The sequence below is a fragment of the Siniperca chuatsi genome, linkage group LG17 (genome assembly GCF_020085105.1).
Source record: "Siniperca chuatsi isolate FFG_IHB_CAS linkage group LG17, ASM2008510v1, whole genome shotgun sequence".
Classification (NCBI taxonomy): domain Eukaryota; kingdom Metazoa; phylum Chordata; class Actinopteri; order Centrarchiformes; family Sinipercidae; genus Siniperca; species Siniperca chuatsi.
In genome coordinates this window covers 6,881,839-6,905,965 of record NC_058058.1, presented here as the reverse complement: position 1 = coordinate 6,905,965, position 24,127 = coordinate 6,881,839, and the positions used below count along the sequence as shown (strand labels likewise).

The 24,127-nt window shown below is 37.7% G+C and overlaps 2 protein-coding genes across 5 annotated transcripts in view; one reads left to right on the top strand and one right to left on the bottom strand.

The window, feature by feature from the left end:
• The window catches only part of nudcd1 (NudC domain containing 1), a 36,011-nt gene extending 14,884 nt beyond the window's left edge, over positions 1–21,127 (bottom strand). For both annotated transcript variants that reach the window (XR_006375197.1, XM_044171653.1), the window contains exons 1-6: positions 20,868–21,127; positions 19,544–19,698; positions 16,314–16,499; positions 12,703–12,886; positions 11,749–11,937; positions 4,398–4,605 (exon numbers count right to left, since the gene is read on the bottom strand). Coding sequence is in view for 1 of the 2 variants with exons in the window: in XM_044171653.1 (XP_044027588.1) it covers positions 4,398–4,605; positions 11,749–11,937; positions 12,703–12,886; positions 16,314–16,499; positions 19,544–19,698; positions 20,868–20,982 (1,037 nt within the window). In the remaining variant the exon portion in view is untranslated. The remainder of the gene's footprint in view (positions 1–4,397; positions 4,606–11,748; positions 11,938–12,702; positions 12,887–16,313; positions 16,500–19,543; positions 19,699–20,867) is intronic.
• Positions 21,128–21,264: 137 nt separating this feature from the next.
• Positions 21,265–23,582, top strand: LOC122864356 (transcription and mRNA export factor ENY2-2-like). Of its 3 annotated transcripts, none has more exons than XM_044171654.1 (5): positions 21,265–21,390; positions 21,492–21,566; positions 21,669–21,739; positions 21,857–21,931; positions 23,318–23,582. In XM_044171654.1, the coding sequence occupies exons 2-5, from the start codon at positions 21,499–21,501 to the stop codon at positions 23,392–23,394; spliced, it is 291 nt and encodes a 96-aa protein (XP_044027589.1). In that variant the 5' UTR covers positions 21,265–21,390; positions 21,492–21,498; the 3' UTR covers positions 23,395–23,582. The 3 variants fall into 3 exon arrangements, with proteins under 3 accessions (XP_044027589.1, XP_044027590.1, XP_044027591.1); XM_044171655.1 differs by having other exon boundaries at positions 21,313–21,390; positions 21,496–21,566; XM_044171656.1 differs by having other exon boundaries at positions 21,328–21,390; positions 21,475–21,566.
• The last annotated feature ends 545 nt before the right edge of the window (positions 23,583–24,127 follow it).

Below are 24,127 nucleotides of genomic sequence, written 5' to 3'. Positions count from 1 at the left end.
AATGAATGGTGTTTTCTGGTACTGAATGTATCACGTGCTCTCCAATGCATTTTGGTCCACTGAATAGGGCTGAATGGTGAAAAGACAGAATGTACAGTTTGAACTGTATCACAGTATGCAGCACCATGTGCAAACTAATAGAAGCATGTGATCTGCAACAGAAGTAATTAATTACTTATTAATCAACAGAACAAATGACGGTTTTGGTGAGTTTTATTTTGTTTCTGTCCAGTTTGAATGAAGTGTGTTTAACGATGACCTGCGAGGTAAAATTATTGTTTTTATCAATGGAGTCTGGTGGAGAGCAAGAGCGCTATAACAGCTGTTTCTGGTTAAACAAATAGGATCTTACTGTTTAACAAAAAGGTCTATCTCTGTAGGGATCCTTTCCATAATGTTCTCAGACACAATAACAATCTGAGTCAGTGGCAAAAACAAGCACTTTTAGTGGATGTACTTTGATGGGCGCGTTTGTCCCCAAGGATTACGTTGCAGTCATCGCAGCTGCCTTTTCACATCTAATTCAGTGAATCAATTATTTCGATCAAACCAGAGTTGGTAGAAAGACTAACCAAGACTGTTTTGTTTGTCAGGTTTGAATGAAGTGTGTTTTATGATGATCTGCGAGGCAAAATGATACATATCATAACGCCTATTTATTTTGGTCCGAGATGCTGGTGCTCTAGTGCGACATTTAGTGGCAGTGAATGTGGCATACACCTCCTTTAACTGGGCGATTCACCTGAAATTGTCCTGATGCGATCAGTTAGATCATTTCTCTAGCGAAGAGTTGCCACTTTGTTGGTCATGTTGAACTGCAAAAACACACAGTCCACTCACAATCTTACAGTGGTGTTAGAGAGTGGAGTTTCTTTCCCTCACAAGAGATCTTTGGCGTACAGCTGGTGTCTGCACTTAGCCAATTAAACAACACCCAGACATTTAATTTTAGCCATTATGGAATTAATTAGCTACAGCTGATAGTAATGTTTGTCATTTTAACCAACAACAGTCATGGTTGGCAACGGCTAAAACTGAGAAGCCTGCTACCTAAATATTTTCTACATTTCTTTTTGCTAATAAAAAAACTATTCACTATTCTTATTCACTTAATGGCTTTTATGTTTTTTCATGACGTACAAAATTCTAAGAAAACTGTAAGGTGAGGTAAGTGTAATGACTGTATGTGTGTGTGTGTGTGTGTGTGAGAGAGAGACTTTACACCACAGAAATGTAATTACTTTGGGTTTCAGTTCAACCATAAATATTATTCTGGGGGAAAATATTAATTCCTTCTGATTTTGAGAATTTTTTAGGCATAAAAATAGTCAACCTACTATTTCAACGTGACATGTTGCGCACATGTAGCAGCTTCAATCTAAGAATGCGAACATGTGCCTTCAGAAGCCAGTATCATTCATACTCTAGTGCTGCTGGATGCTATAAAACAGGTCTATATTTGGGCAACAATGGGAAATATGAAAGCGACACAAAGGGCAGCTTCTTAATTCAGCTCCAGACAGTTGAGAGCAGTCTCGGTGTTCAGCTGTCTGTCTATAAAGAGCATAACCCATTGGTATGGAAAAACATGCTCAATACAAACAATAGGAGTGTTTTTTTCTAGGTATTTACATTGTAAAAGGCCATCCAGATGCAGTCTGCACGCATGCACACACAGACAAACATACATGTTTTTCCCAGCTAGATTTCCATCTAAAATACGCATTTTTTACTCTTCATGAAAACAAATTAAATGGTGTATTTTATATTTTCTTTGGCTAACATAATGTCCTTTGGGTATCTATGGTAAAAACAGTCAATACCCAAACTAAACTGTGATTTTCTGAAATATTCACAGCAAAAGGGCATCTACATGCATACAGCATGTCTGTCACAGTATGGAATTATCACAAACCAAATGCCAAATGACGGTAAAATTTATCTTTGACAGATAAGCAGGGATAAGATTAAAGTAAAATAAAATAAAATAAAAAATAAATCAAACTTGAACACTCATGTTCACCTCACAGTTCCTCATCCGAACAAAATTATTTTTAGATTTTTCATACTGCACACAAGACACACACAGACAGACACAGGCATATTGTCCCTCACACACACACACACACACAGGGCCTTTCAACTTATCAAGGATTATCAGAAAACTAACAAACAGGCTATGTAACATGTTTTTACACTGAATGGATTGAAGGACTCATATTGAAGAAACAGGAAGCAGAGACGGAGAGCTGACAGAGACAGATGAAAGGCCTTAAAGTGGGGGATATGACTCAACTCATATTGACTACTGGATTAATAGATCCGATGCTTGTGAAAAGAATTCAACCCCCTTGACCTTTTTTATGTTTTATTGTTTTGCAACACTGACTCACAGTGGATGTAATTTAAAAAGTAGAAAAAGTTCACTGTTCCACAACCAGGACAGCATCTCCACCTGAATCTGGTGGTGACTTTATAAAAAACGTGTACCACCACTTTATCTGCCAGTCCACAGGCACTGCCAGGGAGGTGGGCAAGACCCTAAAGGAATGGTCTGACCAGTCCTTTCTATGAGGAATGGCGTGAGACATATTCACTTCCAGTCCTGAATTGACTCCAGAGTGTAGAGTTCATTCTGATTGAACTTTGACACGCAAAATTGCGAGGCTCTCCAATTTCCATCCAGTTTGATAGTGGGGTTGGGAGTGACCTCTCATCCAGGAAATAATGATCGTTTGTATTCTTTTTTTTTTTTTTTTGTTTGTTTTGTTTTTTTTAAATTGCATGGCAAAATAATACAAGCAGCAGAGAAGGAGGAATTCAGCTTGGTTAAAGTGAGTGCCAGGTCAATAATAGAGGTTAAAGAGATTGAAAACCATTCTGAAAAGCAGTGCCCCACCGACCTCTCTGGTTCAAGCATGCTTTCACCTCTGACCACACCTAGCATCTCTAATGCTAGCCAAAAGTAAGTAAGTCTAACTCAAAAGTGATGTCATGGGGTCCTGGTGGTGTGGAGTGGAGCAAAACCAAGATTATTAGGGTGTGTTAAGTTACTATTTAATGACATTTGATAAGAAGCTGTACAATTTACAGCTTTGTAGACTGTTGCTGTTAAGACGCTAGCCATGCTAGCGCCCATAAATAATTTATGTTTACAACCTGACTCTTGCTATTTCCTGTCCAGCCTGCTTTTGGCCACACCACGGCAAGTGAAATCTCTTCTGATTGCACCATAAGTCTTCTGACTCTGCCTCCTCTACAGAGGGCATGTTTCAGTCGGTTTCAGAAGTTTCTTAAAGTTGTGCCTTCAGTCAAGGTCAGCAGTTGTACTGCCCAGCTGAAAACAGCCTGAGCGAGGCCCTGCCTTCCCTTCTCAAGTTGTCTGACGTTTGCCTGAAAGCTCCACTCCCAAGCCTGGCTACAGGAGTTTGTCCCAGTCTCCCTTTTCCAGGCAAAGTGACTGTCAATTTAATGTATAAGGCTTGAATCGCTCTGGGTCTGGCTCACCACATGGGACCAATTTGCCTTGAGAGAACTTACGAGGACACTACAACCAGGGTCACAGGGACACATAATAAGATGGCAATTTACATAAGGGTTCTGTTGCTCAGTGTCAAAACAAATTCTAGCCACAGACCTTGTGATTCAGTGTTGCAAAAAAACAAACAAATAAAAAAAAATCATTAAAATATTAACCCCTGAAAGGAAGCTAAATATTTTTTCTGGGCAATGAAGAAACAAAACATTTTCCATTTCATACTTTTGACACCTTTTCAAGACCTGAATTTCTTGACTGTATACTTCGCCATATTGCTTAATAGATGAAGAATATTTTCCACTATAGCTAATACCACAATAGGTGAAATAAGTGAATGTACGAGTACAGAAAATGTGCTATTATGGATTAATGGGACTAAAGAAAAGCTACTCCCTTGTACTTTCTAGAGCATTCCAAAAAGATCAAAAACTATAAATAATTTAATTAATTTCTAATACATTTCCAATATATTATGATGGTAACTAATCACTCAAGATCCAAGCATGTCTCAGGTCTCTTAAATCCCTGGAATGGTGCATGAATACTGCACCCAGTCAATATTCCATTTTCTATATATACAGATGTGAAACAATTATCTCCTTTGAGATTCATGGGGTGCAGGCTTTACACAGTATGTAAGATCTATGGTTTTTATATGAGGTTGTGAAAGAAAGTGAACATACAGGAGAATAAACAAGACTGGAGATAACTTGATGGTTTGTGGCTCCCTGTTTACCTCATTCAGAAACAATATTTAAAAAACTGAAATACTGCTGTAATGTACTGTTTCTGCTCCTGAAAATACTGAAATCAAAGAACAACTCAGAAACAACAACTTTGCACATTCCAGGATGCAAACCTTTTGTCATTTTTGATGATCCAGGCGCTAGCCTCGGGGTCTACAGGTGCGTACAGCTGGCCTTCCAGTAAAGGAGGGAAACCCTGAAATCCAATGCTGATGTTGTCTGCTGTCAGCTTGAACAGCACCTCCTCTTTGGTGATACCCTCAGGCATGCGCACACACACTGTGATGTCCTCCACTGTCTGTTGCCAGAAGTAAATGGGATCTGAATTCAAATAGCAGAGAAATGTATGGTGCTAAGGTTAATGACAGTCCTGTGACAGCTGTTACAGATTCATGCATAAATCATCTGATACAGTGCAGGAATGGAAGGGAATTACTGTTGAATATTCAGTGACACTGCAGATGGGAGACTATTAAAATAAATGAATTATCAAACCACAAGGGGGGACTATGAGGACCTAGCAGTGAAGCTATTAAGACAATTCTGCTGCACAATTTGTGTGTGCAGAAATGTCCTGTAATACCCTAAACTTTTGTTGTGCTACTTGTAATAATTTACATATTAAAGCAATCATTCTTTTATTGATTTATTTTCAGATTGAGTTTTACTATACTCAAAGCAGTCTTTAATTAAAGTGAAAACATCAAATGTCGAAATGTATGAGAAAGTACAAATTAAAATAACAAAAATCAATTTAGCATATTTATTTGTTTGGACCAAACTATCAAAATAGCACAATGTTTTAGCTGTATAGTATGGTTCAAATCAATGTTTTCCATTGAAGGTTTAAATTTGTCGAGCCTCTAGAAAAAGGAATGATTTAAAATCACTCTAGATTTAAGTGACAATCTTAGGTCTCAATTATGTATACTGAATATTAAATACTAGAGAATTTCCAATGAATGGTTAAAATTCACACTGTAATATGGACCTGAGGGTACTAGACCAACGTCCGGATCATTTAAAATACTAGCATGGTTTTTAATCTGAGGAAAACTTTTATAAATTTTGAGTGGGAAAGAGCTCATGGAGGCCATGGATTTGCTTGACAGTGGCCGGTCAACATAAGAAAACAACCCCATGAAGCTTTGCTCAGACAGAAAGCGAAGCAAATTTCTACATTCCGTCATTCACGCAAATTTGACCGCTGGACTGTTTATTATTTGCTCCCAAACAGCCAATGTACCAACTGTACAGACGTTAGCTGTAAGCCCACTAGCAAAGGACACAATAACTGTGTCTGTGTGTCAACCTCTGACTGAACTAAGAACTCACCAGAGACTCTGGTTCTTTCTGTTATTTAGCCTCTCACCTTTTCCCTCTTGTTTTACATTTATGAATCAAATTTCCATTGACTTTGTATGCAATCATGCCTATAAAATTTGCTTTGTGTTCTGTCTGAACAACTGTTGTCAGATTTTGATTAAACCCTGATTGGTGCACAGAACTACACAATGTCCACTTCAAACCAGTAAGAAGAGCACAGACAAAAACATAAATATAGAACATTTCTCCTGTGAAAGAACCAAAATTGTTTTAACTTTGCCCAAAACATTGTGTTCATGTAGGGCCCTATCACTAAATAGGAAAAAGCTAATTGAGAAAATAGGTTTTCAGGGCCTTTAAAAGCTAAATATTTACAGTATATGCAAACCAGTAACACCAAGTTGCTGTCATTTATTAGCTCTGCTAAGGATGGATTTGAGAGATTTTAGTCCTGTTTATCTGCTGGTGAGAATGACATCTCCGAGACCTGTAAACAGATCTCAGTCAAATTTAGTGCAATGTTAGGCCAGCGGCCAAGGAACACGTTAGCTGTTTTTGGTGTGCATCCAAGCCAGGTGCTGATTCATGATTCTTTTTTTTTTTAAAGGATTTCTCAATATTGCTATGGTAAATAAGGCTTTTTTTCATGAGCTGCTGCTCTTGAATAAAAAAATCACTACTATGTGTGTTTCAATTCAGATCTAGATGCAGATTTAAAAACTTAATTTTCTATTATTCAAATAACAAAAATTTAAAAGGGTTTTGCAGCATTGGAGAAGGTATGTTCTCTCTGAGTTTGAGCTTTCTAGTTGTGTAAGTAATAGCTAAAGTATTAACTACAGTCTAATATGTTACAGAGGCACTCAACTACTTCCTTTATAGACCCTTTTCACAAACATAACAGCCTCATTTCCGCTCCTTCTTAACAAGAAACAAATCTGTTCTCACCATTGCCCACATTGTTAAGAAGCCAACTGTCTGTTGCCTCTGACTCAGCACCTCAACTGGCCTGTTAGCACTCTGTGATGCGCAATCAAATCATTTTTTTGTAGTCAATGACAACACCTATATTGTGTGGTATGATGAAACACAAAATGAGCCGTCACAAAGAAAGCTGGCTTCTAAATATTGCTGGAGATGGTAAGAACAGATGTATACCCGGAAGTCAGCAGACCGTGTTTGCTAAAAGCCTTGTTGGAAAATGTATGAACAGTAGGTCTTGTGTCCTTCTTTAACTTCTCTTTAACAGTCCACAGATGCTTGATAAAATGACTTTGGCTGCCAAGTACATAATCATAAATGAAGCAAACAATCCCATCACATATCTGATTGGAAACAATTTTGCAGTCTTGTGCTTGAATCACATTTTCAAGATAGAGTCCTTTTCATCCGTTGCTGATCAGAAAGGAGATTCATACATTATTTTCTTTCAGGCTACAGTTTTTACTTTTTTCTGAGCCCTTGCCTCAGGTGTAAGGTTTCCTCCTTCCTGTAATGTAGCTGCCAGGCATTTACAAAAGGAGCAGAATACAGTGACCCCATCACTCAACAGTCCACCTCATTTCACCAGCTGGAAAACAGAATTCAAACTTAATTCCAAAATATTGCTTAGTATTTTCTAAATAACATATGGTTAGCACCAGCTACAAGGAAGACCTGGGGGATTTTAAGTTTAAGATCCCTAAACTGCCAGACAGGAGATATCAGAGAGGCAGATTATATTCAATTCCTGCACACTCTTCTGAATTAGTAAGCATCACTGTGAGTGGTCAAATTAAATAGTATAATACTAATATTGTTATCAGTGGTGGAAAGTAAAGCACATTTACCCAAGTATTTGAGGTACTTGCACTTACTTGAGTATTTCCATTTGATGCTACTTTATACTTCAACTCCTCTACATTTCAGAGGGAAATATTGTCCATCTTACTGCACTACATTTATTGGACAGCTTTAGTTAATAGTCACTTTACAGATTAAGATTTAACATAAAAACATATGTTAAGCTTATAAAATACAATCCATTGTCAAGAACATCAAACCAGCGGTTTCCAGCTTTTTTTTTTGCTTGTGATCCCTTACAAAAAAAAAACAGTCTCTAGTTGGGGCTTCTTGTCATATGTTTCAAATGTCTGAGTTGTTAGCAGTTCCACCAAAGACTGACTTTCCCACTTATCTCCTGAAATTGTTTCATTTAAATAACTGTTTTGAGGCTCAAAGAGATAAAAAATGATCCAATATTTACTTAAGCAAAGAAAATTAGAGAAAAAATGTACAAATGTTCAGCCTCGCAAATGTTTTTCTCATCAGACACAGCATACTGACCTGAAAATGTCATGACATTTATTTATTTATAGAGGAGTGAAGCGTTTTTGGTGTCTTGTGATGATCTAAATCATATTTCAGAGACTTTTCCAACCATTCTGCTTTCTCTATCTATACAGTATATACTATATACATATCTGCACCTCTTCTCTATCAGCGCACCATTAAGTCACCTTAATCTCTCCTGCCTTTTCTGCCTTTCCTCTCTCAACACTTATAAGCATGTTTGAAGATGCCTCCTCTCTTGACATCTAATCCACGTCTTCCTCTTCAAAAGGAGAAAGGCAGAGCGCTGATAAAAGGATTGGCTAAAAAGCTGCCATTATTCTTCTTCTGCACCATCAACACACGCACACTTTGCCCTGTCTAGTCACCCGAGGTTTTTCATATCTCTTGAAAAAGAGGGTGGCTGTTTGTCTGCTTGTTAAGAGGTTGTGAGTATAACCAAGTTTAAAAGCGGGAAAGGGAATAAAAACCAGTTGGATATGAATGTTCAGTTCAGACACAGAATGTTTTGTGAATTTAAGAAAAGTTCTGGTGCTGACTAATAGAGTTAGTGCAGATGAAATACAAAAGTAAAGCCAAGTCAAGAATCTACCTTTGAAACAAATCATAATTACTTCTGAAAGATTTAGTCAATTAAAGGAATAATTCAACATTTTGGGGAACTCGCTTATTGTGTTTTTGCAGAGAGTTCAATGAGAACATTCATACCACTCTCATGTCTGTACGTTAAATATGAAGCTACAGCTAGTAGCCGGTTAGCTCCGCCTACCAGCACCTCTAAATCTCACTAATTAACAAGTTATATCTAGTTTACTTAATCCGTACAAAAACTCTGCATTATGTACCCGACTATTTCTTGGTCATGTGCAGTGACTTGTTTTTTAGATGCATTAAACAAACAAGATATAACGTGTTAATCAGTGAGCTTTAGAGGTATTGGTAGGATGATTCTTTTACCTTTGGATAGAGCCAGGCTAGCTGTTAACTACTGTTTCAAGTCTTCATGCTAAGCTAAGCTAACCCTCTCCCGACTTTACCTTGATATTTATAGTACAGACATTAGAGTGGTATCAATCTTCACATCTAACTCTCGGCAAGAAAGCGAATAAGCGTATTTCCCAAGATGTTCAACTTTTCCTTTAATTGATTAGAATTGATTAGATTACAGGCAATTTGATAATTGTTCAACAGTCATTCAATAAGTATACATGCCAAATATGTGTTTGTTCCAGTCTATAAAATGTGAGAATGTGCTACTATTCACACCTTTGGGTTTTTGACTGTGGGTCAAAGAGCAATTTGAAGACATCACATCGAGTAAAAGGCATTTATCATTATTTGACATTTTTAAACAAAACAGTTAATTGATTAATCAACTATATAACAAATACATTAATGAATAATATTTATCAATTGCAGGTCTAAACAGAGCCCCAATTCTCACTCTTTCACTGACTAAACTAAACAGACACTTTAATCCACCACTGCTGATGAGGGAGGAAAGATTATGCTGTGGTTGTGTCACAGACACACAACATCTGTACGAGCATTACTAAATGGGCTGGAAACGTACCTATGTACACAAACACAGATTACCAGATCTCACAGAGACCCCCGTCTGATTGGGAATATTCTGCTGCCCGCTCAGGCGTTTCTATGACTACAACCCAGCTAGTCAGTTTGTGCCTCTTAAAAGGTAATGAGCGGAGGAAGTGAACGTCGCTTGAATGAAAACAAGCAAATGCAAATGCATGATGAATCTTAACCGGAAATATCACAGAAGTGCCAAGAAATGAGTGGTGTGGTGATGTCACATCTTTCTTGAAGAGAGGCAGGACAGTAGCTCAGAGCCCAGATGATGTTTGTATTTCAGTTTGTTTCAACAGTTTTACAGACTGTGATCTTAACGAGAAAAAATAACGAAAGAAAGATGGCATTTTCTCGCTATAAATATGATCAATGTCAAACCATGTCAAAACCTCTTTTAGTGTTTTCTCAAAATCTAACACATTATGTGTCAAGACACCCTGAGGTAGGGAAGTGCGCTGATACTTGTTGGTGTATTTTCATGATGTAGTAGGTCATATTTATTAAAAGGTTTTTATTTCTAACCATCTACTTCATGGAATTGAAGTTTTTATGCCACACCCTACCCATGGTTTAGGGCATATTTTTTCCTCTTTAAAATTAAATATCAGCATTAGTTCTATGCTGTTATGTTTATAATAATAACCTACTCATCAGTGTTTTTATAATAACAATGGCTCAAATGAACAAGTGTAATGTGAAAGGGGTCGCTCATAGTGACGACCACAGAGAATTATCACTAAACCCTGCAGCTCTATGAAACTTTTTGGCCTCATTTAGCTCATTGTTGTGTTTTTATTGCCTGCATATTCTGCAAGCAGATAAAGTAGAAAAGCGATATTTCTACCTGCTTTGTCCGCAGTTGTTGTTGTTGTTGTGCTTGTCAAGTTAATAGTGAATTGTTATGAACAAGCTAAAATGAAAGCTGTCTGTATGTAGCCTAACTGTTTATCTTAGTTTCATTTGGCAAATTCTTGGAAACTTAGCCGCTGGCTGAGACAAACCAGCCCCTCCTCCCTCTACCAGCAGTAACTTACCCACAGCAGCAGCAGGGGGAGGAGGACAGAGTACAGGAGGAACGACTGATACTGACTGATGTCTGAGTTCTTCATTCTTTCTAAACTTCACTCAGTATTTTGATGTCAGGAATATTATTTATTTCACTGACATTTTAGATTTGTTTCCAGTGAGATATTATTAGGACTTTGCTGTTGTGAACTTTACTGTTGCTGCTCTAGAAACAATATGTAGTTATGTTTAAAATATAAATCAATTCTAATCCTGTTCTGAATTTATTCTTTTTGGGAGGATAAGCAAACTGTAGTTTAAATCCCTTTACTATAAGCCTTGTTTAACCAATGTTATTTTGGGATTATTATTCTTTTATGGTACACAGTGCAATCACTCACAAAAATATGAAGGATTACTTCAGGACATCGTGCTTACTTCGTCAATGAGCATATCACTTCACTTTTTTTCTTGCTAATGTCAGAGTGTAATGTGAATACAACCTGTGTGTTTTTAAAATTAAATGTTGTTATAATAATTGTCTAAAATTCTGTGAAAATTCATAGTTTTTAGTCAAATAACATCCAATATTCTTGGGGGAAGACCCCCAAACCCCACGACCACATATTAGTGGTTGCGCTTGAAGATTTGCATATCATAGAAGACTGGACTATTGGCCTTGGCGGAGGTCTGCGCTCTCCAAGTGCCCTTCTAGTTAATGTTTCCAGAAACCGCAGGCAGCTGTTTTCAGCAAAAACCCTCTGATGTATGTACACTACTTATCCAGCACCAAACGCTACACAGATAAAGTTAGCAACTAGCTTGGGAAGGAAGTGGAGCATTTAGCAGCAATAGATCCAGATATTTTTCCAAGGAGTTGGTGGAGACCAAAATAGAACTACAAGGAGAGTAATTAATGGACTCAAGATGAATGATAATATTGCTCACTGTCTGCTGAATGTGTAAATAGTAAATAGGCAACTGTACCGGTATACTTTATATAGTGATAATATGTCAGGGCCGTGTGTTTTCATATTGTTGTGAAGATCCTCTCACCCCAAATGCCAAAAAAGAATTACAGCAGCTTTAAAATTACTTAGCTTGAGACAGACAGCTGGTTACAGATGATGGTGGTTTACGGCAGTTTACCTTCCACTTTGATTTCTAACATGGAAAATAGGTAGTGATTTGTCAGCAGCATCTCTGACCCACCTGTCTTCTCCACCTCCATGGGCTCTGGGTCGGGCTGCTCCACAGGACGACCATCCACATGTGTGAAGACAAACGGTTTCTCCGAGGCCACCATCAGCCCCTTCCCCTGCGGTTCCACCGCTGCGTAGTGAGGCACAGACTTCCCCCTGAGGACCCTCCTCTTCTTCACCTCATACTTCTTCTCCTGACCTGCATGTGGAAACCAAAGGATACAGTGATAATGGTTATACCGACTACCACGTACCACTACGTATGTTTATACAAATACATGTTTGCAAATATTGATTAAAAAGTCTTAAGAATACTCTACATAGGCATACTGAGAATACCCTGCATTCAAACATATTGTTTGCCAAAATTTATTTTGGAGACTCAATATTCTCCTCTACAGTGATTTTCAAACCCTGCTGATTGATAAAATGGTAAAACTAGATTAAAAGTGAAGTGCAGGCATAGCTGATTATCATTAACAAAATATAGATTTAGTCAAACATTGAGTCACTAAACAAACAACAAAAGATTATTCTACAGCTCGCAGATATCAAAGGGCTGCATCTTTAAATCCAACTAAATGAGGAAGGGACTCTCCAAAGGCTGCTTCTGTTTTTCTGTCTTTCTAATCTCGGAATCATTAGTCAAGGTGTCTTTCTTTCTCAGCAAGTGCCAAGAACTTTAATGAAAATCCTTCTTGCCAATGTTTGCTTCGGAGTAAACTAATCTCATCTGGGACATAATAATTAAACCCCATTAATGGCAGATAATTGCTAACTTCATAGTATGGTTTAATTAACAAGGATTTATGTCGTCTACTGGGTATGAATACTGTAAAAATGAAAATGAAATAACAGGTTTAAAATTTTGATCTTAATTCAGACCTAGTTATGTATGACATGCTTGACTTATCTTATTTCATGCTCAATTACCAAAATTATGATAGGTCAGTGCACCACCCACCATGTCCTGTAGTGTTGGCGACTGTGATCCACTCAAGAGACACTGAGTATCCACTTCCTTTGGTTTCCTGCAGGTCTTTCTGGATGCGGAGCAGCAGGACCTCCATGGTGTGGACTCCAGCCTGGACATGCGAGATGCTGTGGAGGATGGTGAAAGGCTCCCCCATGTCTTCACTGAACAGTGGCTACAGGCACAGAATCAACATGTACAATAATTTTAACAGGATACATTTACTGTTAGCTGGCATTACTGTTAATATAATAAATCTTCAATTTTTCATACATGTTGGTCAAAACAGAATGTCACCCTTGACACACCCTGGACACTATTTCCTGACATTTTAAAGCATTCACAGTTCATCATGTCATAATTGGACATATTAGTAAATAATGAAAATAATCATTAGCTGCAGCCCTACGCTTATGTTTGCATCTCCTAAACCTTGATAACCTGTTTTACTTTACTTTAACCAGAAGCAGCAGCTTTGCTTTATTTGGAATTAATAGAAGAAAAACTGGCTATTTAGCATTAGCAATGATAGCTGACCACCATACCAGGGTTTCCAGTAGTGTTTTATAGCAGTAGTGGGCCATCTTGCCTAAAATAAAGCCACTTCCATAACATGATACAAATTTAATAGACTTTTATGAATAAAACATTGATCTTCAGGAAAAAGGGCAGTGGTGCTATTTCACACAGCAAATTGAGTGCGGTGATTTGTAATATAAATTTGTCTAGCTAATTTGATCAAGAGATGAGATGTGTCAGGATCTTAGTGGCCACCTCTGCTTAACAGTTTCTTAAGGGACCCTGCGTGGCTAACCTGTCGGAGATAGAGCACTACCTATAGAAACTCAAACTGTATTTACTATTCTCACAGAGAATAGTAAATACAGCTAGCAAAATTAAAGCAAAGGCCCAGATGCAACTGAGCAAGAAATATCTTTAAAATACAAAGAAACAAGCTCTTCAGATTGTAAATGATTTTGAACTCCTACTTTCGACAAGTAAGAGCCACCAAAAATGTGTCCAGCAAGTCATTCCTGCCAAATACCGAATGCATAGCCTCCTTATGCCCCTATCTCTAACAAAATTTCATATCTCTGTATGTATCTAATGACTTTCTCATCTGCATCTATGTGTTTTAAAGTCATGTTTGTTGATGTTTTGTTCTTTATATCTTCAATTATCTTTTTCATTTATGCTGTGTGGTGAAGACAATTTTCCACATTTGAGAATAAGGTTCCTAACTAAGAGAATATCAAAGACACAAGAATGCAACAGAAATTAGTGCTTAGGAGCAAAGATGTTGCCAAAATGTAGAAAGAGATTTTGCATTTAGCAGACATCCAAAATTGAAGCTACTGTACTTAAAGTAAATAAGCAGAGAGGTGTCCAGTGTCTTTTTAAAGGGACTCTTCAACAGTGGGTGTCAAACTTGGTTACACAAGTTTTGGTTAGACAAACATTATGGTTAGAGGTTCCTCTTTTAAAAAAACTAAATAAAGCTACAGTTACGCATATAAAAATGTTTCCCCAACAATCTGAAATCAAATCAAAAGATAACTATTCAGTATTCATATGATGCACATGCTGAAGATCATCTCTAATCTAATGCTTTACATTATCGCTCTGCGGCGAAACGACTTTAGTATTTATGGGTCTGCCTTTAGTTAGTAATAAGGACCGCTCTCTATTACCCCCTTATTACTAACTCACCCAAATGTAACATTTTTAATTTGTGAGGAGCTTAGAGGAGATGTCTTATGCATCCAAATATAAAACTTAGAAAAGGCCTTAATTCAGTAATAAAAAAATTAGGATTTATCCTTGCATTATCCTTTTTACGGTTAGAGAAGATAAAAGGTTAATGGTTATAAGGGCTGTTTGGATGCTAATGTAGCTGTAAAAGATGCTTTAATGAAGGCCACAGCATTAACTGTCAGCATCAAATGCTTTAAATGGTCTATACTGCACTTTAGAAAGGAGATATTTGTCTATATTTCTTCAATAAAATGCTAATTCAAACTAGTATTTCTAAATCAGTGTCTACAGTTGTCTGGTTGAAGAAGGTGATGTGATGTTGAGAAGCCTGACTTTAATGTGAATGCATAAATGTATTTGGTTAATGGGTCAGTTTATTAGTGGTAGCTTTAAAACACACACACACATAAACCAGATGCAATGAGTGCTGAGTGCTTAACTTAAAATTAGAACATTGGAAGTTACCGACTCGAGGACTTAAACTTCATTACAAATTCCACTCTTGAACTTTGCTTTCAGAATTGCATCAAGTGTGCTTGTTCAGAGAGTGAACTCTCATTTATAGCCAATCCCAACTGCACACCTGTTAACAGGATAAAGTGCACAAAAACTCATCTAATCAAAGACTTCATCCCTCACTACTACAAGCCAAACACAGAAACTGGTTCTAAAGCTTGATTTGAATTATAGTTCAAAAATGCTTCTTTTGACAAGTTTCTATGCTGAATAATAGGGAATTTCATAATGCAAGAGCACGTTTATAGGCTATACACTACCTAATTTCGAAACATGACTCTTGGTTGCTTGGTTTGATTAATTCTGATACCTTTAAATATGTCTACCTTCAAATACGTTGTACATACAATCCTTTAAATTTTGCATACATTTTACAGTACGTCAACTACTATTTATTCTTGCAGGATAGGAATCTACAGTACATGCCAGGTTAAAGACTAAGGCAGGGCTGGCAATATTCTGTATTTTTCTTACAAGACTAAAACCAACAATGTGTTAGTCTGTCTCTCAATACTTTCTGACTTCCCTGGCCTGTCAGTGGCACTCAGCCCCAAGCGCACTGGTTAACTTGAATCTTTAAAAAGGGGTAACAAATATATAGTTTCTTTTTGTTTTTTTAAATACTCAATAATTTCCTAAAACAGATGGGCACTGTAGTTTTTTACCAGACGCTACTCAATCAGGAGTAAAAAGTGCATTTGCTGGAAACTATTTTCAGCCGTGGACTGAAACACATTTGGTCAGTATTTATGGCAGCAGCACATACACCACGTAGGTGGGATGGACTCATATTATGACAATGCCTGTGTTCATCGTAATGAATAAGCATGTCAGCCAGTGCAACAGTGTGGCTCACTGATGTATTTTAAATAGTTTTTAGACAAAATGTAACTATGTAACAAAGGAATTAATCAAGCCAAAAAAGCAAACAAAGCAGCATTGTTATTAGAGTAGTACACGGTGACATATTTCCTCTTCAGCATAGAGTGTGCAGGATCTCTGCTTAGCTACTAAATAGCTAAAATACTTTGTGTCAATTTTGACTAATTTTAAATGTAGACTAAAATCGTAGAGATAAGAGGGATGTGATCTGTGCAAGAGACTTCTGTACAAAGTAGCACATTTAATCACTGTTGTTGCACTTCCATTTAGTCACCAATAGAGGTCGATAAAGGTCATGGATTAGTTACTGTTCTTTTACCTTCACATTGACTGCTAGATTACATTGCAACTGATATATCAATGATATCTAAATTATGGAAAACACACAAAATTGTTTGAAAATGTATATGTGTTTTACTTGAAAGAGTAAACCCAGCTGTTATACTTACTTCCCATTTCATATGGGAGCTGTCTCCCCTCTTGCCGCTGCGGAGAAGGTACAGTCGGCTGGCGCCGTCAGAGAGAGCTGCCCAGGTCGCTGAGGTGAGGCTGAGGGACGCACAAAGACGATCCTCACACTGGCTGGAGTCAGTGGTTATACGGTAGACCTCTCTCGGCTTCCCCAGGGCGGTGTCCTAGATTCACAACACAACAGATCCAGATGGGGGACAAATTAAAGGAAAAACCTGAGTAAAAGAGTGGAGAAACATATCAAATGCAGATGCTTTCATGCACCACGGCTCACTGAATGGTTTGGTGAGTTTGAAAATGACGTGAATAAAATGCTACGGCCTTTACAGTCACCAGATCTCAACCCAATTTCACACCTGGAAGATTTTGGATCAACATGTTAGACAATGCTCTCCACCACCATCTCCATAAAAACAAATTATATAATAAAAACTTTCATCTTCAAATCTATTTAGTGATGTCTGTGACTGTCTCTGATGCAATATGTCCTTTAGTTATTTCTGGATATGTTTGTTTTTCTTTCTATCTGCTGTACTCAGGTCTCTCTTACAAAAGAGATCTTGATCTCAATGAGATGACCTGATTAAATAAAGGCAGTGTATATAAATCAGAATCAGAAATACTGATTGAGGGAATCAGTATTTGATTGAAAATGAGGGAATATCTTGTGGAGAAATGGTGTTCATCCCTCCAAGAGAGTTGCACAGACCTGGCGAGGAGCACTGAAGCTGTTCTGGAGGCTCGTGGTGGCCTGACTCCATACGAAGACACTTCATTTTGGCAAATATAACTGTTTCTACATCAAGCTAAGCTATGTTTGATTCATTCATATCTGCAGGGAGTACATTTGAATGTGTTGGTGGATAGGTTTGAAACAAACAAATGTTTTCTTGATTAATCGAATAAGATTATTCATTTGGTCCATGAAATTAAAAAAAAAAACTCTGTGTGTGTGTGGGGGGGGGATTTACAATTTCTTAAAAGCCCAAGGTGTCTTCAAATTGCTTGTTTTGTCTGACCAACAGTCCAAAACCCAAAGATATCAAAAGATTAACCTGTTACTAAAGCAGTTGCCATTTAATTTTGTGTCCATCAACTAAAAGATTAAATTGACTAATTGTTTCAGGACTAGTGGTGGAGAAAAGCATCAAAATAGCACACAATGGATTTTGTCTCTAGTTCATTGAAACACTAAAACTGAGGGAAATATTTTGTCGAATACTATAAAATGGATGATATATGTTCTTTCAAATTACATTCTTTAAGCAGTCCAGTCATGACTCATAAAGACTCAAATAGAGACACTTGAGACAAGAGAGGGCTTTGAACAGAAGAAGAGAAAGGTCACTGCTTTCATATTGAATGGGGCACTCTAATCCCATAAGAAAATGCAGCCTTTAAACATCTGATATGAAAACCCACAGGAAAACAAAATTTCCATAATGTTTTTCTTGTTAAAAAAGTCCACAGGAAGATACCTTAAACTTAAAACAGGAATAACAGGCCCTGTTGTTGCCATGGAGCGTGACATATCGCTACCTAATGTATGGTGCACCTTTGAGATCATTTTCTCCAGCATCCGTGCCGTTAACACCCAGATCAGAGTGTGAACCACCTATGTACAATGTGGCGAGCAACCCTTCCCTGCAAATGTGCGCAAAAGGCTTGCCAGGGACAATAATTATCATGTGATGATTGTAATTACAATTTGAACAACACATTTTCACAATGAGTCATTTAATGATGCCACTGAAAGCCAGAAATACTGTCTCACTGGATTATAGTCTGATGATCATCATTCAGGCCAGTTTAGACATAAAAAACACAGATGCAGCACCAATTATCTCTAATCATGGTCAATGATGTCTTAGACATAAAAGAAGTCTCTGGTGAAAAGGTCATTGGGCTGATTTTGCTCCTTGTCTCACCACCTTGGTATTGGGTAACAAACCTGATTCAGTACCTTGAGTCAATTATGTAAATCACCACAGACATACAAGGACTCCAAAACTTGGAATAAAAAGTTGCGTTTTTCCCTGAAAACTGAGAATCTCACTTCCACTAATTTAGCATCTTAAGCAAAAGAACAGCAAGTCGGGGAAATTATAATGAGCCACATTGATATGTTCTCTTGACATCACCTGCCAGAATTGCATCGTGGGCTGATGCTGCTATTACACAAGTATTTGGTCACCATCTACTGGTGTGTCAGATGCATTAAAGCCCACCAACAATTCCTCTGTCACAACATCAGAATCACAACCGTTTCATTTGACATAAAGATTAAATATACAGGAATTTGCCTCATATACATTAGTGATAAGATATACTTTAATGTCCCGTAGGACTCCGTCCTGCAGTTCCACAGAAGATAAAATCATGCATACTGCATAGTAAAAAAAAACATCAAGATCTTAACAACACATAGCTTCCATGTAACAGTTTGCACATACACACATTCTGACAACGGCGGCGACATATTGCACAACCACCATGGCCAACATCCTACATTACTTGTTTGTGTTGAGAATCTTAATGAACATAGGCAGGATTTAATTTTTATAATGGTTCAGCCTGCTTTGGGGAACCCTGAATCTCCTACCAGAGGGTAAGAGCTGTAACTCTGGGTGGAGAATGTGAGTTGGATCAGACACTATTTTCTGCGCCTGTCTGATAATAAATTGTTCATAGATTGTTTGGAGGGAAAAATATTTTTTAACCCCCTTAATTTTAATTGCACTCTGTACCAGACAAGAAATTCGTGATTTCAAATGTACAGACAAGTTACCATAGCAGGCGGTCATCCCATATCTTATAATACTCTCTAAGACTACATGGTAAAATAGTAACATGAACTTCTGCTCAACTTAGACCCTAAGTCTATGTAAAAAAATACCTCTGATGTTGCAGTCTAGAGCAGAGACTATAAACATGGGCCCTCCAGCTAAATGTATTATCAATATGAACCCTGAGGTACTTATAAGAGCAGACCGGAGTAATGGATTTATTGTGGATAACCACCCACTGCCCTAGGGTCAAACAACATATCCTCAGTCTTCTTCATATTCAAGACAAGATGGTTAGTGATGGAGGGACATGTTGACAACTAAGTAGTGATAAATACAAACAGGCCAGCATTTTACTGCAACACAAATATGTAAATTGCACAAGTACTTACAAGAAAAACCAGGAGGATTTTAAAGCTTACCAGGGTGACGGTGAGACTGAGAACCCTTCCTTTGCAGTCCACAAACAAAACAGTGTCTTCATACCAAGGGTCTAAGTGGAGGTAGTTGTACATGCCAAAAGCACGCATATGGTCCAGGGTGTACTGAGTATCCTTCAACTTAACTTCCTCCACAGCTGCAATAGAGATGAAAAAGCCAAAGGTTTACATATTTCATTTTCAATCAGCTTTTGTAAAAGTACTGTACGTGTGAGATTACTTTAAATACTGTTACACAATGAGGAGATACACCTCTATATCAACATACTATTAGTATCTGTCTCAGATTGATCTCAGTGTCAGTCCATTAGTAATTTTTATGAACAGGAAGCAGACTATGAGATTGGCTTTTTTTTTTGCAAATTTTTGTATGTCACTTAATATGTGACATTAGCAACAGAAAAAAAAGGTTTTAAAAGCCACTGAATTACCTTGAGATAAGTATGTCAGAAAAGCCTAACCTGTTTGCACCTACATTGTATTAGGACTCTTGCCATACTCCTGGCCAAAATGGATGGAAAACATACCAGCACATCCCTTCCTTTCTGATTACATGTCTACTTGTACCTCTACTTTCATGTCTTCTCTACTTTCATCTAACATTGATTTGAGATGTTTTCACTAAACGTTTTCCCTTTATTGTGTGTGTTTTGTGTATTGACACTTTATAACTCTCGGTGAGGCATTATAGACAAGTAAAATTCACCACTATTGTGCACAGCAAGTCATTATTTCCTACCAAATTCAATTCAAATATTGAATGCATAGCCTTCATGTGCCTCTTTCACAAACTAAATCTTGCAACCAGCCTCTCTCTGTGTTATAATTATATATCATAACTGGACTTATGGTCTCATCTTGTGTTGTTTTTAATGCTGTGTGGTGAAGCCAAAGATAAATCCCTCACTAACTAACACTGCTTTCAGTAGACAGCTACATAAATTATGTTTGTATGATACGTATATATTGTTAGCACCACTAATGTCACTGTTATTCTGATAATCTGTAGTGAATAAAAACAATGTTAAACTGCTCCTCATTTTCTTAGGGACCCTCTGAACCCCCTCAAGTATAAGTGGAGGACCTTGAGTCTGTGGGCTAACTTACAGCTAGAGCAGCTTCAGTGCAAACAATATCATAACCAAAGGACGTTTTCAATTATTAGCAACCTGTAAATTCGACTAACTCAGCTTGTTACTTGTGTTTGCTTACAGCTGTGACAGAAGTGATATATCAGAGCTTTCAGTCTGGTATTAGTGCTAAGCTAGCACACTTGCTAACTGCACTGTAAGTTAGTTTCTCTCACCTGCATCCAGCTCAACGTTGTACGTTGGTATGACGTCCAGAGATAACCTGTAACTTTCGAAGTTGGGGTCCAACAGCTCCCTGTTGACCTTCAATGAATAATTCGACGCGGCCATGTCTTTTAAAAAAGACTGTCTTATCCACAAGTTGATGTGAAGCAAGATGATGATGTTGAAGAAGTGAGTTGGACACACGTTTCCTGTTCTGGCGCACACGGAGCCATTTTACAGCGGACACGACGTGCCGGGGCGCTCATGGGAGGTTGAGTCCTTGTATTTTCTCTCAAAACGTTTTGTGTGGCTTAATAAACGTTTTTTTTTTTAGTCGTCTTAACAAACAGAAGACAATTTGTCTTAGCAAAAAGATAAACTGCCTTATCTGACCAGGGTTTTAGCAATGACGTAGTCGGTTTGTGGCAGATTAACCGCTGCCAAAGCGGAACCTTTGTAAAGCTTTTAACGTTTCAGACGGTACGGTTGTGTAAAGGGACTGTGTGTTCCCCAGCTGATCCGTCGAGACAAACGGTAACGTCTGCCTGATGGCTAACAAAATAAAGCGTTTTTGTATATTCCACTGAAATAGTTGAAACCAAACCGACATTACTACAGTTTGTGTTTGATTTCAGACAGATCATGAGCAAAGACTCCCAGATGAGGGCCGCAATAAACCAGAAGCTGATAGAAATGGGGGAACGGGAGCGGTAAGCAAGGTTTTCTCTTCACTGACTTGGTCATGAATGGTTTCGAGACAGCAGTAGCTATTTAGACGTTTCAAATAATGTCAACTAAATGTGTGGCCGCAGGTTGAAAGAATTGCTCAGGGCAAAGCTGGTGGAGTGTGGATGGAAGGATCAGCTGAAAGCACACTGCAAAGGTATTGTATTTGTGTGTGTGTGTGTGTGTGTGTGTGTGTGTGTGTGTGTGTGTGTGTGTGTGTGTAACGGTGCTTCCATGAAACTGGATCTCTGAAGTCATTAACTGTTTTGTCCAGATGTGATTAAAGAAAAGGGCCTGGAGCATGTCACAGTGGAGGACCTGGTCACAGAAGTCACACCAAAAGGCAGAGGTACAGCAGGGGGTGGAAGAAGTTTAGAAATAATAATCATACTCAAGTAGATGTGCTGTTATTGTGCTTGTGTTAATTAGGTTGGGTGTATAAAATCTGCTCAAGTAAACAAAAAAAACAAAACAATTTGGGTCAGTCAGTAAAAACAACCGCTGCACAGTCAAACTTTGGTTAAACCCACAGAGCTTTATTTTAAAATCTGGTGGAGACCCCAGAGGTTCTAAAGATACCAAATTTTGCTGACATATGGATAAAATAATGCTCAAGACATCTAGAATAAGATTCGATGAGATGCTTTATTGATCCCACGCAGAGAAATTCAAGTGATAAGTAATGTAAAAGCACTAAAATACTATATACATTCTGAACATAGACTATATACAAAATGAAACATTTAAAAACAAAAATAACATGTACTAAATACAATAGTCACCATAAAAACGTACAATATTTCCATTTGATGAATGGTGCATCCATAAGAAACGTGGAGTCTTGGCTTTGAGCATTTCATCCATTTTAAACATGATATCGCTTTAACAAAGCTGGAACAAGTAAATGCAGAACATTTATAAGATGCTATGAGACAGACAGACTTGAATGATTTTTCTAAACTTAAAGCTACTAAAAGGAGAAAAATATGGGGAAACTGGAGGTTTTAAGAGGTTAAAAAGTACTGACAGTTCTATTTAACCATTGCTTTTTTAAAGATAAATAATGTCTTTTCTCAGCCTGCAAACTGCAAATGGCTCCACGTTTACATCTGACATGTTTCTGAACAGGAGATAGGACAAGATTTTTACTCAATAAAATCAGTCAAAAATGTGCGTAAGTAAAAATGAACAATTACACAATAGATGCAAAAATAGTAATCTCTTACCTCCACACCAAGCCAATGTCTTTCAGTCAGAGCTTCACTGACACAAATGCTTCTCAACTCTGTAAACATACACGGCAAATTGTTGACCTGTGTTTTTACAAAAGATACTATGTTACGTAAAATGTTTTTGTTGTTTATGTGGTGACTCAATTCTGTGGTACATTTAGAGGCTGTGCTTTGTGGTGCTGTTGTTTTGTACTGCATTATACTGAAAGGTGTTACACATATGAATAAGCAAAAACACCTTAAACATAATGCAGTCTATTATTGTGGTACTTTATTTCTCTTGTTGTGAAGCACTTTGTACTTTGTTTTGATAAGTGCTATATAAATAAAGTTTTATTATTATTATTATTACAACATCACAAACAGTGTCAGTGTCAAGTTTCACGATAATAGTACGTATTACTGTACTGTTGCATTGGATTATATCACAATTTGCAAGTGTTTCTCTTTTTCTAGTCCCTCAGTGTATGTTCTGACGTATCAACACTTTCTCTCCTATGCAGCACTCGTACCAGACAGTGTGAAGAAAGAGCTCCTGCAGAGAATCAGAGCTTTTCTAGCTCAACACGCAACCTTGTGAATGAGACGAGATTCCCGTCTAGACATTTTTTTACTCACTGTAGGTCCACAATTAAAATCCAAACTGATGTTCTCATTGTGAGCAATGCTGAAGTGTTATTTTTATTTTGTATTGTGTGTTTTCATATTGATTTTAGTTTGTTATGCAGCAGTTTTTGGGGAAAAATAAAGTCATGCCTATTTTGGTCATTGGGGGTCCTGACTTTTTCTTTAATACTGCTAAAGACCAGTTTGATGTCTTTTTTTGTTTTGCTATGGGGTTTTTTTTCTCGACAGACAGCATGATGAGTGATTTGTGCTAAAGATACGACTGTAGACGGTATGGCAGAAATGTCATTGTCTCCCTCTCATACATGGTTGTGAGGCTCCTTAGTTCTTTAGGATGTTACGTAAGAAGAAAGAAAGTTGCCCAATTTTCCCTTTCAGGAATTGTATTTTCTTAAGTGTCGTTCAGAGGAAGTTGAGCCAGATGCACACACATCTCTCTGAACCTGCTGGACAACATATCTGCACGTGTTCCTTTTCTCAGGATTTCAGACTTCATGAAAATAATTTACAGTGACGGGGGTATTTATACTTTTAGACTGAGTTTTTAGTTTGGTGTGTAGGCAGTGTGAGAGCTTGTGTGTGTGTGTGTGTGTGGGCGTATAAAGTGTATACAGCATGTCCCTGTGTGAGTTGTTGTACATGATAGCAGTCAGTGCCTGGTTTTGCCAACACACTAGAACAGACTA

Coding starts and splice junctions, on each gene's coding strand:
- LOC122864356 (XM_044171654.1), top strand. CDS start 21,499: ATGAGCAAAGACTCCCAGATGAGGGCCGCAATAAACCAGAAGCTGATA. Junction 21,567..21,668: donor GAAATGGGGGAACGGGAGCG/GTAAGCAAGGTT, acceptor GTGTGGCCGCAG/GTTGAAAGAATTGCTCAGGG. Junction 21,932..23,317: donor AGTCACACCAAAAGGCAGAG/GTACAGCAGGGG, acceptor TCTCCTATGCAG/CACTCGTACCAGACAGTGTG.